Source organism: Agrilus planipennis, unplaced genomic scaffold (assembly GCF_000699045.2).
Source record: "Agrilus planipennis isolate EAB-ADULT unplaced genomic scaffold, Apla_2.0 scaffold21, whole genome shotgun sequence".
NCBI classification, from domain to species: Eukaryota; Metazoa; Arthropoda; class Insecta; order Coleoptera; family Buprestidae; genus Agrilus; species Agrilus planipennis.
In genome coordinates, this window is record NW_020439030.1 from 1,970,806 (window position 1) to 1,984,118 (window position 13,313).

The window sequence follows — 13,313 nt, forward strand, 5'->3', positions numbered from 1 at the left end:
TTAAATCACCCAGAATCACCTCACCAATTATATAACGTGAATCACTTTTTAAATCCGAAGTTTGTAAAAAGTAGGCAGTAAACTTGACGGAAATTGAAGGCTAGCTTCCGGATTTGTTATTTCCGAATTTTATAATGTGATTAGCATTAAAAACACGCTCACCTTAAATGAAATTTCCTTTCCGAGGCTTTGTGTCAGCCCAATCACATATTGTGTCAATACTTATCATTTTATCGTAATTTAAAAACTTGGAAATTGCACGGTACACTATAGGAACAACGATAAATTTTCCCTAATCGGCGCCATGTTTTTAGGCTCCTCCCATTTGACGGATCCTAATACGTGAAATGTATATTATATGTGATTTGAAGGAAAATTTGTCGAATAGCGACGGTACACGAAATTTAGCTCTTATTATTACTGTAAAAAATGTTCACCAAGTAGAAAATAGGTAAAAGTCATCTACGGAAATAAAGTACAAAGGTGTAGCTTTTTACATTCATCGTTCGTGAGATATGAAACACATTCTTCGTGCGAAACAAGAATGTTTATGTATTCAATCAGGAAAATGTTCTCATAAACTAACAATTGTAAGTTTAACTTCCTAATTAATTAACTAAGCTCGGTAATCCTCTCTTAATAAGCGTAACTGTAAAATATCCTTTGTCATTACTTTTCGTGATTTTTACATTAAGTAATTATCTTTGGTATTGCTCTGAAAAGTTATAAGCAATATTTTTTTAATTTTGTCTATTTTATATTTTTTAATGTCCTCCCAGTTATGTAGAACCTTCAAAATTATGCGACACTATTTTGCAGAATTTTAAATTTGAGCTTGAATTATTAGATTAACCAATCAAAAAATTTTAAAGGCCGCTTAAGAATTATTTGAATCCTGATATCGGAAAATTTGCTATTTTTCACCCTTTTATATGTATAAATATCTCGGTTGCATGTATTCTTAAATTGTCACCAAATGAAGTTACGGCGTGATAAAGCAAAATAAAAGTCCTTTTTTGGCCATACGAGATTATTGCAAAAATTAATAGAGGGGATGCCCCTAGGACGATTTTCGACTTCATCTCTAGTTTCTCCGCCAAGTGGCGTCAAAGTTCACTAACAATGATTTCGTTATATTATAGGTAATACTTGACCGATTTTGATGATTGAGAAGTTGATTCTAATATATTCTAACATCCCTGGTAAGAATAAGAAATAATTTTTTCTAATAAAAGCCGAAAATTTAGCGGAAAAAAATGAAAAAACTAGTCATAAAATCGGAAAACATCCCAGAGTGACCCTATGCATTCAATCTACAGTAACTTCAGAAGACCCATTTCAAAGAACAAATTCGCATTAGATTCATTTTTTTTTTTTCATTTCAATCAAATGACTAATTGGAGAGGCTTTTAATTTGTCGGAAAAACAAACAAATTTTCATACAGAAATTAAATTATAATTCCTCCTCATAAATTTTATTGACTGACTTTTACAGTTCCAACAAAATTCGCTGAAAGCTCAAAATCAGAAACAAATTACGAGAACCCTCATCATCATAAGATAGTTAGTCCTAAGACTGGTTGGACACGCACTTCCACTCCTTCCTATCATAAGCTAATCTTCGCATTTCCCTAAAACTAGAACATCCTTCACTATTTGTGAAGAGTAATCTAACCTTGGTCTACCCCTACTCCTCTTAATTCGTGTTTCTGCCTCTAATATGTTTTTGCTTAGACCTTCATGCCTTCAACCTATTTTTCGCCTATATCTTGCATATTTTTTATTGACTTCCTTAGAATCCTCCATTCTCCTATTCTTTCTAATACAACTTCATTTTTAACCTTTTCTATCCACGGTATCCTCATCATTCGCCGGTATTAAGGGCGACTCGACCCTGTCCTATCCTCTGCTTTATATCCCTACTACTCCTTCTGTCCTGACTTAACTGACTTCCTAGATACTTAAAATCAGCCACTTCTTCTAATTTTTCGTCTCCTATTTTTACATTCGCTCTTTCCCTACTTTTTCTTCCCTTACATACCAGTATTTTTTAGTTAAAGCTATCTCTAATGCTAATACTGCTATATAATCTACAAATCTAAGCATACTAATTTTTGTCCCTGTATATCTATCCCTACAGTTGTACTGTCTTTAATGATGTTGATCGCGTCTTCGATGTATAGATTAAGAACTAGCAGTGACAGTGTGCATCCTTGACTGACTCCCTTCTTAATATTTACTTTTCTACATTGCAGCCCTAGCTCCATAACTGCCTGTTGCTCTTTATCCAAACTAAGTATCACTCTTCTATCTTTGTAATTCATCCCTACATTTTTAAGTATATTTAACATGTTGTCCCATTTAACATTGTCAAAAGCTTTTTCTAAATATACAAATCCTATGTACGCACTCTTTGCTTTTTCTATCGTTCTACTGTTACCCCTAAAGCCAGAATGGCCTTCCGCTTTCCGAGAGCCCTGCTAAATAAAAAGCAAAACTGAATATTTTTGGTTTCTTTACAGTATACGTGTTTATTTATAGTTGTTTACAAAAAAGTTTTTGAACTCTGATTGTTTTTAAAAATTCTAGTTAATAAGTCTGGCCTGCATAAAATACATCTTCAGGCCATTTCATGCCTATAGTTTTTACGATTCCTGTCCCGTAGTGACAAAGCATTCTGTCTTGATTTAATTTAATCTAATTATCTTGTAACTGTTTTAACTGTAACAGTGCATTAATTCGTTTTTATTAAGTAACGCAGTGCAAAAATTTGTACTTAACTAATTTTATTACGTATTATGACATCAAGTTCATGATCATTTTCGTAATAAAGCTTCACGCTTAAGTAAACATTGAAATTGAATTCTACAAACAAAATACAAAGTCAACGTTGAATATTGAAGGAAATTGAAAGCGTTTGTTAATTTTCTCTCGTTGGCGTTACAGATAAATGCCGAGCTGTTTAAATCGGCGCATTTCCGGTTAAAATAATAATCAGGAACGAATAATATTTATAGGTGTCTACACAGTACAGGGTTATGTGCCTAGTTGCAATGCGTAAAAGTTGCATGATTGATAACCACTTTCTTTTGTTACTTCGTTACTTGTAGATACACATGTTTCGACATCAATTCTAAACGGAAACAAACGAAAGTGAAGGCATACAGACAATTATTACGTTTCGTTAATTCATCCGAATTATGATTGTTATCTGTATTGACTTATGTTCAATTATTATCGTCACAAAATGGGAGATCCGACTGTTCCCAAAATTGGAGATGTAGAATTTTCGTCAAATCTAGGTACTCCATCTTATTATTTCTCTACATTATTGTACAGGGTTGTTCGGAAAGTCATTTCGTTTTTTCCCGACAGAGGATTTAATTGTATTCTTTTGCACCCAACTTCACATTTAAGCCGTATAATTTTTATATGCTTTGAGAGCTCATATAGCAAGGCTTGTGTGTGAAAAATTCCAATTAATTCTACGCAGTAGTTTTNATGGTTTTTAAAAAACAGTCAAACATTATAAAACCCAAATTTTGAAGAATAAAATTCTATAAGATTAGATTTTCTTGTCTAAAAGAAGTATTTAGTTTTTAAAGTTTTGGTGGGATCATATTCGACGAAGGAAGACTACGCCCACTTTTGTTTTCAGGCATTGAATAATAAAAGAATCACCTCTTCATTGCAGATGACAATATCTGTTAATTTTAGTAGTTCCTTAAATTCTTCGGTATATTTTTCAGTAAGGAAAGCCGCCCCAACATTTACTATAAATGTTTTATCGGATTTGAAGGCATGTTGCGCTAAAGCGTTTATAATTCTTGGTGAAACTTGAAAAAAGAACCCCTAAAAATGCCAAATTTAATTATACATAATAAGCCTTGTTTATTATCAGTAAACCCTACTCTTTTTCAATTGATAGATATTATTTATTGATAAACTATTACTTACTGACATATAGAAAACATTGGCACTATTCACTGCTATCCATACTTTCTCCTCATATAAATCGTTTATATCAAGTAGTTTAGAAGCACCCAAATCTGTACAGAGACTTCTGTTATGATCTGTTATTAAAACGGCACATCTTGCAGTTTGGTAACCATTATTACATTTAAAGATAAAATTTATTTGTTCTGCGCTTAGTGCATTTTCGAGAAGACGCTTATTCTCATCGTTTCCGACAGCCCCAAAAATAGTAATCACATTTGGGGCCTTTAGTATCCACTAAACAAATTAGAATTAGGTAGCCTTTAGAAACCTACATCTTTGATGTTTCTAACATAACTTTGTTAAATGTTATACGTATGGTAGAAATTTCGTATGTTAAATCCTTAACGAAATAAGTTTAAAAAGTTGGAGTTGTAGTGTGAAATTTTTAGTGTAAGAGAGTTTAAGTAAATTTATTTTTTGTCAACTTAGTAGCAAATTATCCAATTTTTCGCAAGCTATTAAAGCTCTACAAAATTAATTATTCACTACAATTTCGCCACAAATTAACAACAAAATAGAAGGGAAATTATAGCTGGAAGTCAGTTAAAATGAATATACATATGTGATATGCTAGTATGGTTATATCAAGCTACTAGCAGATCATCTTATCTTCCAGGAGCTTTAAAAGCTCTACAAAATTAATTTATTCAACACAAATTAGCAACAAAATATAATACAAACTAGAACTCGAAATCAGTTGATATCAATATTCATAAGTGATCCGCAAATCCTAGATATGTTAATCGTGGAACCACCAATCGTACGTTTAGAATTGAGAATCATCCTATTTCCCGGGAGCTATAAAAGTTCTACAAAATTAATTCATATACCTATGTGATCTGCTAGGATGATATCAAGCTAGCAGCGAATCATCCGATTTCTTGATAGCTGTAAAAGCTCTACAAAATTAATTCATTCACCACAAATTAGCAACAAAACATAATGCAAATTAGAGATCCAAATCAGTTGATATCAATATTCATTTTGACTTGCTAGTATAATATCAAGCTAGCATCGGATCATCCTATTTCCTGGGAGTTGTAAAAGCTCTACAAAATTAATTCTTTCGCTACAATTCAGTTGCAAAATACGAAGCAAATTAAAAATTGAATCGGTTGAAATGAAAATAAGTATGTGATCTTCTAGTATAATATCAAGCTAGCAGCGGATCATCCTATTTCCCGGAAGCTGTAAAAGCTCTACAAAATTAATTCATTCACCATAAATTGGCAACGAAATATAATGAAAATTGGCGCTCCAAATCAGTAGAAATAAATATACATATGTGATCTGCTAGTATGATATCAAGCTAGCATCGAATCATCCTATTTCCTGGGAGCTGTAAAAGCTCTGCAAAATTAATTCATTCGCCAAAAATCAGCAACAAGATATGATACAAATCAGAGCTNGAATCGGTTGAAATGAAAATAAGTATGTGATCTTCTAGTATAATATCAAGCTAGCAGCGGATCATCCTATTTCCCGGAAGCTGTAAAAGCTCTACAACAAATTTAATTCTTTCATTTTATGTTGGTTGCAAAATATGACGCAAATTAGAGCCCAAAATCGTCAGAAACGAATAGTATGTGATCTGCTAGTATGATATCAAGCTAGCATCGAATCATCCTATTTCCTGGGAGCTGTAAAAGCTCTGCAAAATTAATTCATTCGCCAAAAATCAGCAACAAGATATGATACAAATCAGAGCTCCAAAGCAGCAGAAATAAATATGCATATGTGATCTACTATTATGATTTCAAACTAGCAACGGCTCATCCTATTTCCCGGGAGCTGTAAAAGCTCTACAAAATTAATTCTTTCACTATTAATCAGTTGCAAAATATGATGAACATTAAAAATGGGATCAGTTGAAATGAATATAAATATGTGATTTGCTAGTATGATATCAAGCTAGCATCGATCATCCTATTTTCTGGGAGCTGTAAAAGCTCTGCAAAATTAATTCATTCGAAAAAAATCAGCAACAAGATATAATACAAATCAGAGCTCCAAATCAGTAGAAATAAATATACATATGTGATCTACTATTATGATATCAAACTAGCAGCGGATCATCCTATTTCCCGGGAGCTGTAAAAGCTCTGCAAAATTAATTCATTCGCCAAAAATCAGCAACAAGATATAATACAAATCAGAGCTCTAAATCAGTAGAAATAAATATACATATGTGATCTACTATTATGATATCAAACTAGCAGCGGATCATCCTATTTCCCGGGAGCTGTAAAAGCTCTGCAAAATTAATTCATTCGCCAAAAATCAGCAACAAGATATAATACAAATCAGAGCTCTAAATCAGTAGAAATAAATATACATATGTGATCTACTATTATGATATCAAACTAGCAGCGGATCATCCTATTTCCCGGGAGCTGTAAAAGCTCTGCAAAATTAATTCATTCGCCAAAAATCAGCAACAAGATATAATACAAATCAGAGCTCTAAATCAGTAGAAATAAATATACATATGTGATCTACTATTATGATATCAAACTAGCAGCGGATCATCCTATTTCCCGGGAGCTGTAAAAGCTCTGCAAAATTAATTCATTCGCCAAAAATCAGCAACAAGATATAATACAAATCAGAGCTCTAAATCAGTAGAAATAAATATACATATGTGATCTACTATTATGATATCAAACTAGCAGCGGATCATCCTATTTCCCGGGAGCTGTAAAAGCTCTGCAAAATTAATTCATTCGCCAAAAATCAGCAACAAGATATAATACAAATCAGAGCTCTAAATCAGTAGAAATAAATATACATATGTGATCTACTATTATGATATCAAACTAGCAGCGGATCATCCTATTTCCCGGGAGCTGTAAAAGCTCTGCAAAATTAATTCATTCGCCAAAAATCAGCAACAAGATATAATACAAATCAGAGCTCTAAATCAGTAGAAATAAATATACATATGTGATCTACTATTATGATATCAAACTAGCAGCGGATCATCCTATTTCCCGGGAGCTGTAAAAGCTCTGCAAAATTAATTCATTCGCCAAAAATCAGCAACAAGATATAATACAAATCAGAGCTCTAAATCAGTAGAAATAAATATACATATGTGATCTACTATTATGATATCAAACTAGCAGCGGATCATCCTATTTCCCGGGAGCTGTAAAAGCTCTGCAAAATTAATTCATTCGCCAAAAATCAGCAACAAGATATAATACAAATCAGAGCTCTAAATCAGTAGAAATAAATATACATATGTGATCTACTATTATGATATCAAACTAGCAGCGGATCATCCTATTTCCCGGGAGCTGTAAAAGCTCTGCAAAATTAATTCATTCGCCAAAAATCAGCAACAAGATATAATACAAATCAGAGCTCTAAATCAGTAGAAATAAATATACATATGTGATCTACTATTATGATATCAAACTAGCAGCGGATCATCCTATTTCCCGGGAGCTGTAAAAGCTCTGCAAAATTAATTCATTCGCCAAAAATCAGCAACAAGATATAATACAAATCAGAGCTCTAAATCAGTAGAAATAAATATACATATGTGATCTACTATTATGATATCAAACTAGCAGCGGATCATCCTATTTCCCGGGAGCTGTAAAAGCTCTGCAAAATTAATTCATTCGCCAAAAATCAGCAACAAGATATAATACAAATCAGAGCTCTAAATCAGTAGAAATAAATATACATATGTGATCTACTATTATGATATCAAACTAGCAGCGGATCATCCTATTTCCCGGGAGCTGTAAAAGCTCTGCAAAATTAATTCATTCGCCAAAAATCAGCAACAAGATATAATACAAATCAGAGCTCTAAATCAGTAGAAATAAATATACATATGTGATCTACTATTATGATATCAAACTAGCAGCGGATCATCCTATTTCCCGGGAGCTGTAAAAGCTCTGCAAAATTAATTCATTCGCCAAAAATCAGCAACAAGATATAATACAAATCAGAGCTCTAAATCAGTAGAAATAAATATACATATGTGATCTACTATTATGATATCAAACTAGCAGCGGATCATCCTATTTCCCGGGAGCTGTAAAAGCTCTGCAAAATTAATTCATTCGCCAAAAATCAGCAACAAGATATAATACAAATCAGAGCTCTAAATCAGTAGAAATAAATATACATATGTGATCTACTATTATGATATCAAACTAGCAGCGGATCATCCTATTTCCCGGGAGCTGTAAAAGCTCTGCAAAATTAATTCATTCGCCAAAAATCAGCAACAAGATATAATACAAATCAGAGCTCTAAATCAGTAGAAATAAATATACATATGTGATCTACTATTATGATATCAAACTAGCAGCGGATCATCCTATTTCCCGGGAGCTGTAAAAGCTCTGCAAAATTAATTCATTCGCCAAAAATCAGCAACAAGATATAATACAAATCAGAGCTCTAAATCAGTAGAAATAAATATACATATGTGATCTACTATTATGATATCAAACTAGCAGCGGATCATCCTATTTCCCGGGAGCTGTAAAAGCTCTGCAAAATTAATTCATTCGCCAAAAATCAGCAACAAGATATAATACAAATCAGAGCTCTAAATCAGTAGAAATAAATATACATATGTGATCTACTATTATGATATCAAACTAGCAGCGGATCATCCTATTTCCCGGGAGCTGTAAAAGCTCTGCAAAATTAATTCATTCGCCAAAAATCAGCAACAAGATATAATACAAATCAGAGCTCTAAATCAGTAGAAATAAATATACATATGTGATCTACTATTATGATATCAAACTAGCAGCGGATCATCCTATTTCCCGGGAGCTGTAAAAGCTCTGCAAAATTAATTCATTCGCCAAAAATCAGCAACAAGATATAATACAAATCAGAGCTCTAAATCAGTAGAAATAAATATACATATGTGATCTACTATTATGATATCAAACTAGCAGCGGATCATCCTATTTCCCGGGAGCTGTAAAAGCTCTGCAAAATTAATTCATTCGCCAAAAATCAGCAACAAGATATAATACAAATCAGAGCNCTGCCAGAAAGATGGCAAAAGGTGTTGAACCAGAACGGTCAATATAAAATTTAATAATGTATTTGTTTATTATACGAAAACTGTTTTTCATTTCCACAACAAAAAAAAACGAAATGACTTTCCGAACAACCCGATATAAGTGACTTCTATGAGTGTAAATAGGATATGAATTTTTTCAAATATTGGCTTATAATACTCATCAATAAATAACCTTTTAACTCCCAATTCACCCTTACAACGTTTTAATTTTATGTAATGTCGTCATCGTGGATTTCAAATACAAACGTAGCAACAACATTTCATCCTTAAGGGTTGATTTTTAAAAATTGCCAAAGCACGTATTTGATTAATTTCAACAACGAGCAACCTTCGAGTAAATCCGAGTACAAATAAAAGTATACTCCATGGAAACGTTGCAACCACTTTTCATTTCAATAATAATATCAAACGGCATATATACGAAGTTTCAAGTAAATTCAATCACAAATAAAGTATGTCCTAAACAAAAATTGCAACACCTTCCCCCCGACCCTTTGGAGGTTGAAATTTTTAAAATGTCGAGATAGGTCTTTCAAAAATTAAATGTGAGACCATTAAGGCCAAGTTTCAAGTAAATCTGACAACTAATAATATATGTTCCATTTAAACATTGCAACTCCTCCCCCAACGGGATAAAAAGTATCCTATGTCCGTCTCCTGGTCGTAAGCTACCTTCCCACCAATTTTCAGCCAAATCAGTTCAGCCGTTCTTGAGTTATAAATAGTGTAATTAACACGACTTTCTTTTATATATATAGATAATAATCTGCTCTTAATTAGCCATGAACAAAATAGTCGAAAATATCACTTTTCGATTAATTATTATAAAAAAATAAAGATACGACAAATGCAAGAAGTCGATCGACATAAATGCTTAACAATGAGGGCCATTTATAAAGTTTCATCTGACTTAATTAACTTCTTTAAAAAATAGAATAACCCATTATACAACATTCTGGAACTAACTAGCAACTAAAATCTTTAAATAATAGATGGGAGGATTGTTTTGAGCCTACTTTTGGCATCGAGAATGCTTTCGTTGAATCAAATATCACCAACTTTAACCAAAACTACTGGAAAAGAATGGACGGGTTTAAATATCTACATTCCAATGTATAGTTGGTTGCATATACCCTAATAGCAATTTTTGTTTGACGTGTATAATTGATTGCATATACATACATACATTAATGTGTACCTACATCACACACACAAAATTATAGAAAAATGTTAAGGGTTAGCTGTTTTGAGGGTAAAAATTTTAATTCCTAAAAAGTATCTACATAGGAAAGGACATTAATACAAATTGTTAAAAAAAGGGAATATCTTCTGAAACTAAAAACCGCAATTGGCCCAATTATCTTAGATACAGTTAAGCACCAATTATTAAAATATCTAATCATTTAACCTAACCGACGCCACTGGCCCTTATTCAGTGCCGATGTAATAAGTACTTAAAAGCATTATAATACATAAAGATAATCTAATCTTTAGACATGCGCATAAACCTCGTTTACACGAATTAGTGAAAATGCATATTAGTAAGGAACATATTTGTAAAGTTAAAATTATGTGTCTGCTTTTTAGTACAGATGCGTTTACTTACGTGCATTTTGTTTCCATTTGTTACAACTATTTTAATAATTTTTTATATTCGCTGGAACACTAGAATTTGATAACTTCTCTTTTTAAACCATTACCTAATATTGTTTTATATATAAATAGACTGATGAGGCACACCGTTTTACTTGACTCAGTGGCGTCACTGAGAACATGTCAAAACATAATAATAATAACATACAATAAAATTAAAAACGTACTAGGCTAAACAGTGATGCCAAATTATAGGTATACTTTATTTACTTTCTCTAGCGACGTGCCCCTTCCAATGTCTTGGAAGCGCGCTGGCAAAATCGTAGGTAGGGAGAAAAAAGCTCATTATACTCTCGACTCTTGTTCATTAAACATACGTTTTCATACAGTACCTGCCAAAAGTTTTGTTCAATCTAGAATAGTAGTGCGAGTCGAAAACAAGCGTTAAAGCCTTTAATATGTCTTCAAATATAAATAAACATCTCGTATATATTTTCAGCAGTAAATGGTACCAATAAAAGCACGTTTGAGCAATGCAATTGTAGTGGATAAAATGGTCAATTTTTCCGTGCAGTACTGTACGGATTATACGCTCCCCACCGGTTAAGAGTTGGGCCGTGAGTTGTCTCCTTCCTTTTCTGGCCTAGTGCTGTTCTTTTCTACTTTGCGCTGATCAAACTGAAGGTCACATCGCCACAGAAAGTAAACGTAGTATAGCATATATTCTGTATCTATAGAATTTTGTAAAGCTACCCGAGATAAAAATGTTCAGTCTCTCACAGTCTCTGAGTGCGAGACTCGAGTCTCCGTCTCTCATCGAGTCTCTCTGGTGTCGCTGAGAGAGACTGTCAAAAAAATTGTTTAGCGTCTCTGAACGAGAGACTCGAGTCGCTCATAGAGAGATCCTCGTTTCGTATCCAGTCTCTGAACGACAAACTCGAATATCTGAACGAGAGACTCGAGTCTCTCAATAAATGGTATCTCGATTGACATGATTAAAATTTTCAAAGTTCAACATATTTCAGAGATTCCGGTCTTTCTACGAGAGACTCGAGTCTCTCAATTTTTCAGTTTTATTCATTTAGTCTCTCTGTGAGAGACTCGAATCTCTGAATTAACAAATTTATCGTTCGAGTCTCTCATACAGAGACTGTGAGAGATCCATAGAAACACATAGGCAATAACTGTGGGACTGTGAAAGATTGTGAGAGACGCTGAAAGACTCTGAAAGACTCTGAGAGACTGAAAATTTTTGTCTAGGGTATTGAATTACCCTCGTATACAGCAGTTCGGCACACATTAAGTTGATTTATGACCGCCTGCAAAAACACCGGCTTTTTAAATTAGAAGTGATACTGTCCTGATTCGAGTCCTACCGTTTCGCTAACACGGGTGACAAGCTTCTCAAAGGTCCTTCCATCTCCGTTGCTAGATTGGGACTGAAATGAATAAATTAGATCTGAATAAAGACAGCATCAGTTCACCTACTGACCGCGAAAGCCTTCACAAATTTGTCATTGTAGATCAGATCAAAAGAGTGATCCTACAGTATACATAGAATCAATAATAAACATAAACGAAACTATTATTTTCTTTAACTTCCCTTGTATAACGAGCAATCTGAATTTAATTGACGACCAGACCGCATGAATCGTTTGGATAATCATTTTAATAGCGAACGATCAATTTATTGGAAATAAGGTATGATTAGGTACACGCTGTAGAGTTCGACTTCTGGTACAGTAATAAAGAAAGTCTATTCATCTAATGGTCACACCCTTAAACTTGTTTATTCTGCACTTTCACTAGAAAGATGAACTACTATGTAGTTTTTTTTATACGAGAGTGCAGTTTTAGAACATCTCTCAGAAAAATACATTCTCTTATACAAACGTACAGATACAGAGATAATGTATGTTCCTGCACCTGTTTAATAACGTAACATCTTCAAAACCATTGTTGTAATAAGAATCGTTAGACCCCTACCAAAACATTAAAAAGACGCGTACAAGTACATTTTCATGCTAACGGTACATTCACTTTTATTTATTAACGTGTGTACACAGAATGCTTTCTTTTTCTAGATTAAGTATAGAAAAATAGAAAGAAAAAAAAATATTTAACGTCAATTTTTGAGAAACGAATAAAACTTTTATGGCAAGCTATAATTCAAACATTTAAATTTAAACCTTTAAAATGTCTAAAACTATTAAGTATTTGTTATTATACGAGGGTGGATTGATAAGTTTCCGGCCTAACCAAGAGATGACGCCACTAGGCCTACCTTGAGGTGACATTCTATAGTACCATCCTTGGATAGCTTGTAGCTATAGTTTCAGCCCGATCTCCTTGCTAGTGTAGGTTTGACAGCACGCTGAACAAGACGCCTCTGTGGTTTTCGTAAAAATGGAAAAGCAGGAAAATCGTGCTGTCATCAAATACTTTTATTTGAAGGGGTTAACGCCGAAGGAAATTAAAAAAGAGATGGACTCAACACTGGGGACATCCTCCCCGTCATATTCAACCGTTAAGCAGTGGGTTTCCGAGTTTAAAAAGGGTCGTGTGAGCACCTCTGATGGGCCTCGCTCAGGACGCCCCGTTGAGGTCACAACTCCAGATATGATCGAAAAAATTCATCAAATAGTGCTGGGAG

General features: G+C 33.4%; 1 protein-coding gene across 1 annotated transcript in view; it reads right to left on the reverse strand.

Moving 5' to 3' along the window:
* The window catches only part of LOC108741078 (adenosine kinase-like), a 17,290-nt gene extending 6,498 nt beyond the window's left edge, over positions 1 to 10,792 (reverse strand). The window contains exons 1-3 of the mRNA XM_018475703.2: positions 10,674 to 10,792; positions 3,958 to 4,233; positions 3,682 to 3,852 (exon numbers count right to left, since the gene is read on the reverse strand). Of these exons, the coding sequence (XP_018331205.1) occupies positions 3,682 to 3,852; positions 3,958 to 4,233; positions 10,674 to 10,679 (453 nt within the window). The 5' untranslated portion in view covers positions 10,680 to 10,792. The remainder of the gene's footprint in view (positions 1 to 3,681; positions 3,853 to 3,957; positions 4,234 to 10,673) is intronic.
* Between the last annotated feature and the right edge of the window lie 2,521 nt (positions 10,793 to 13,313).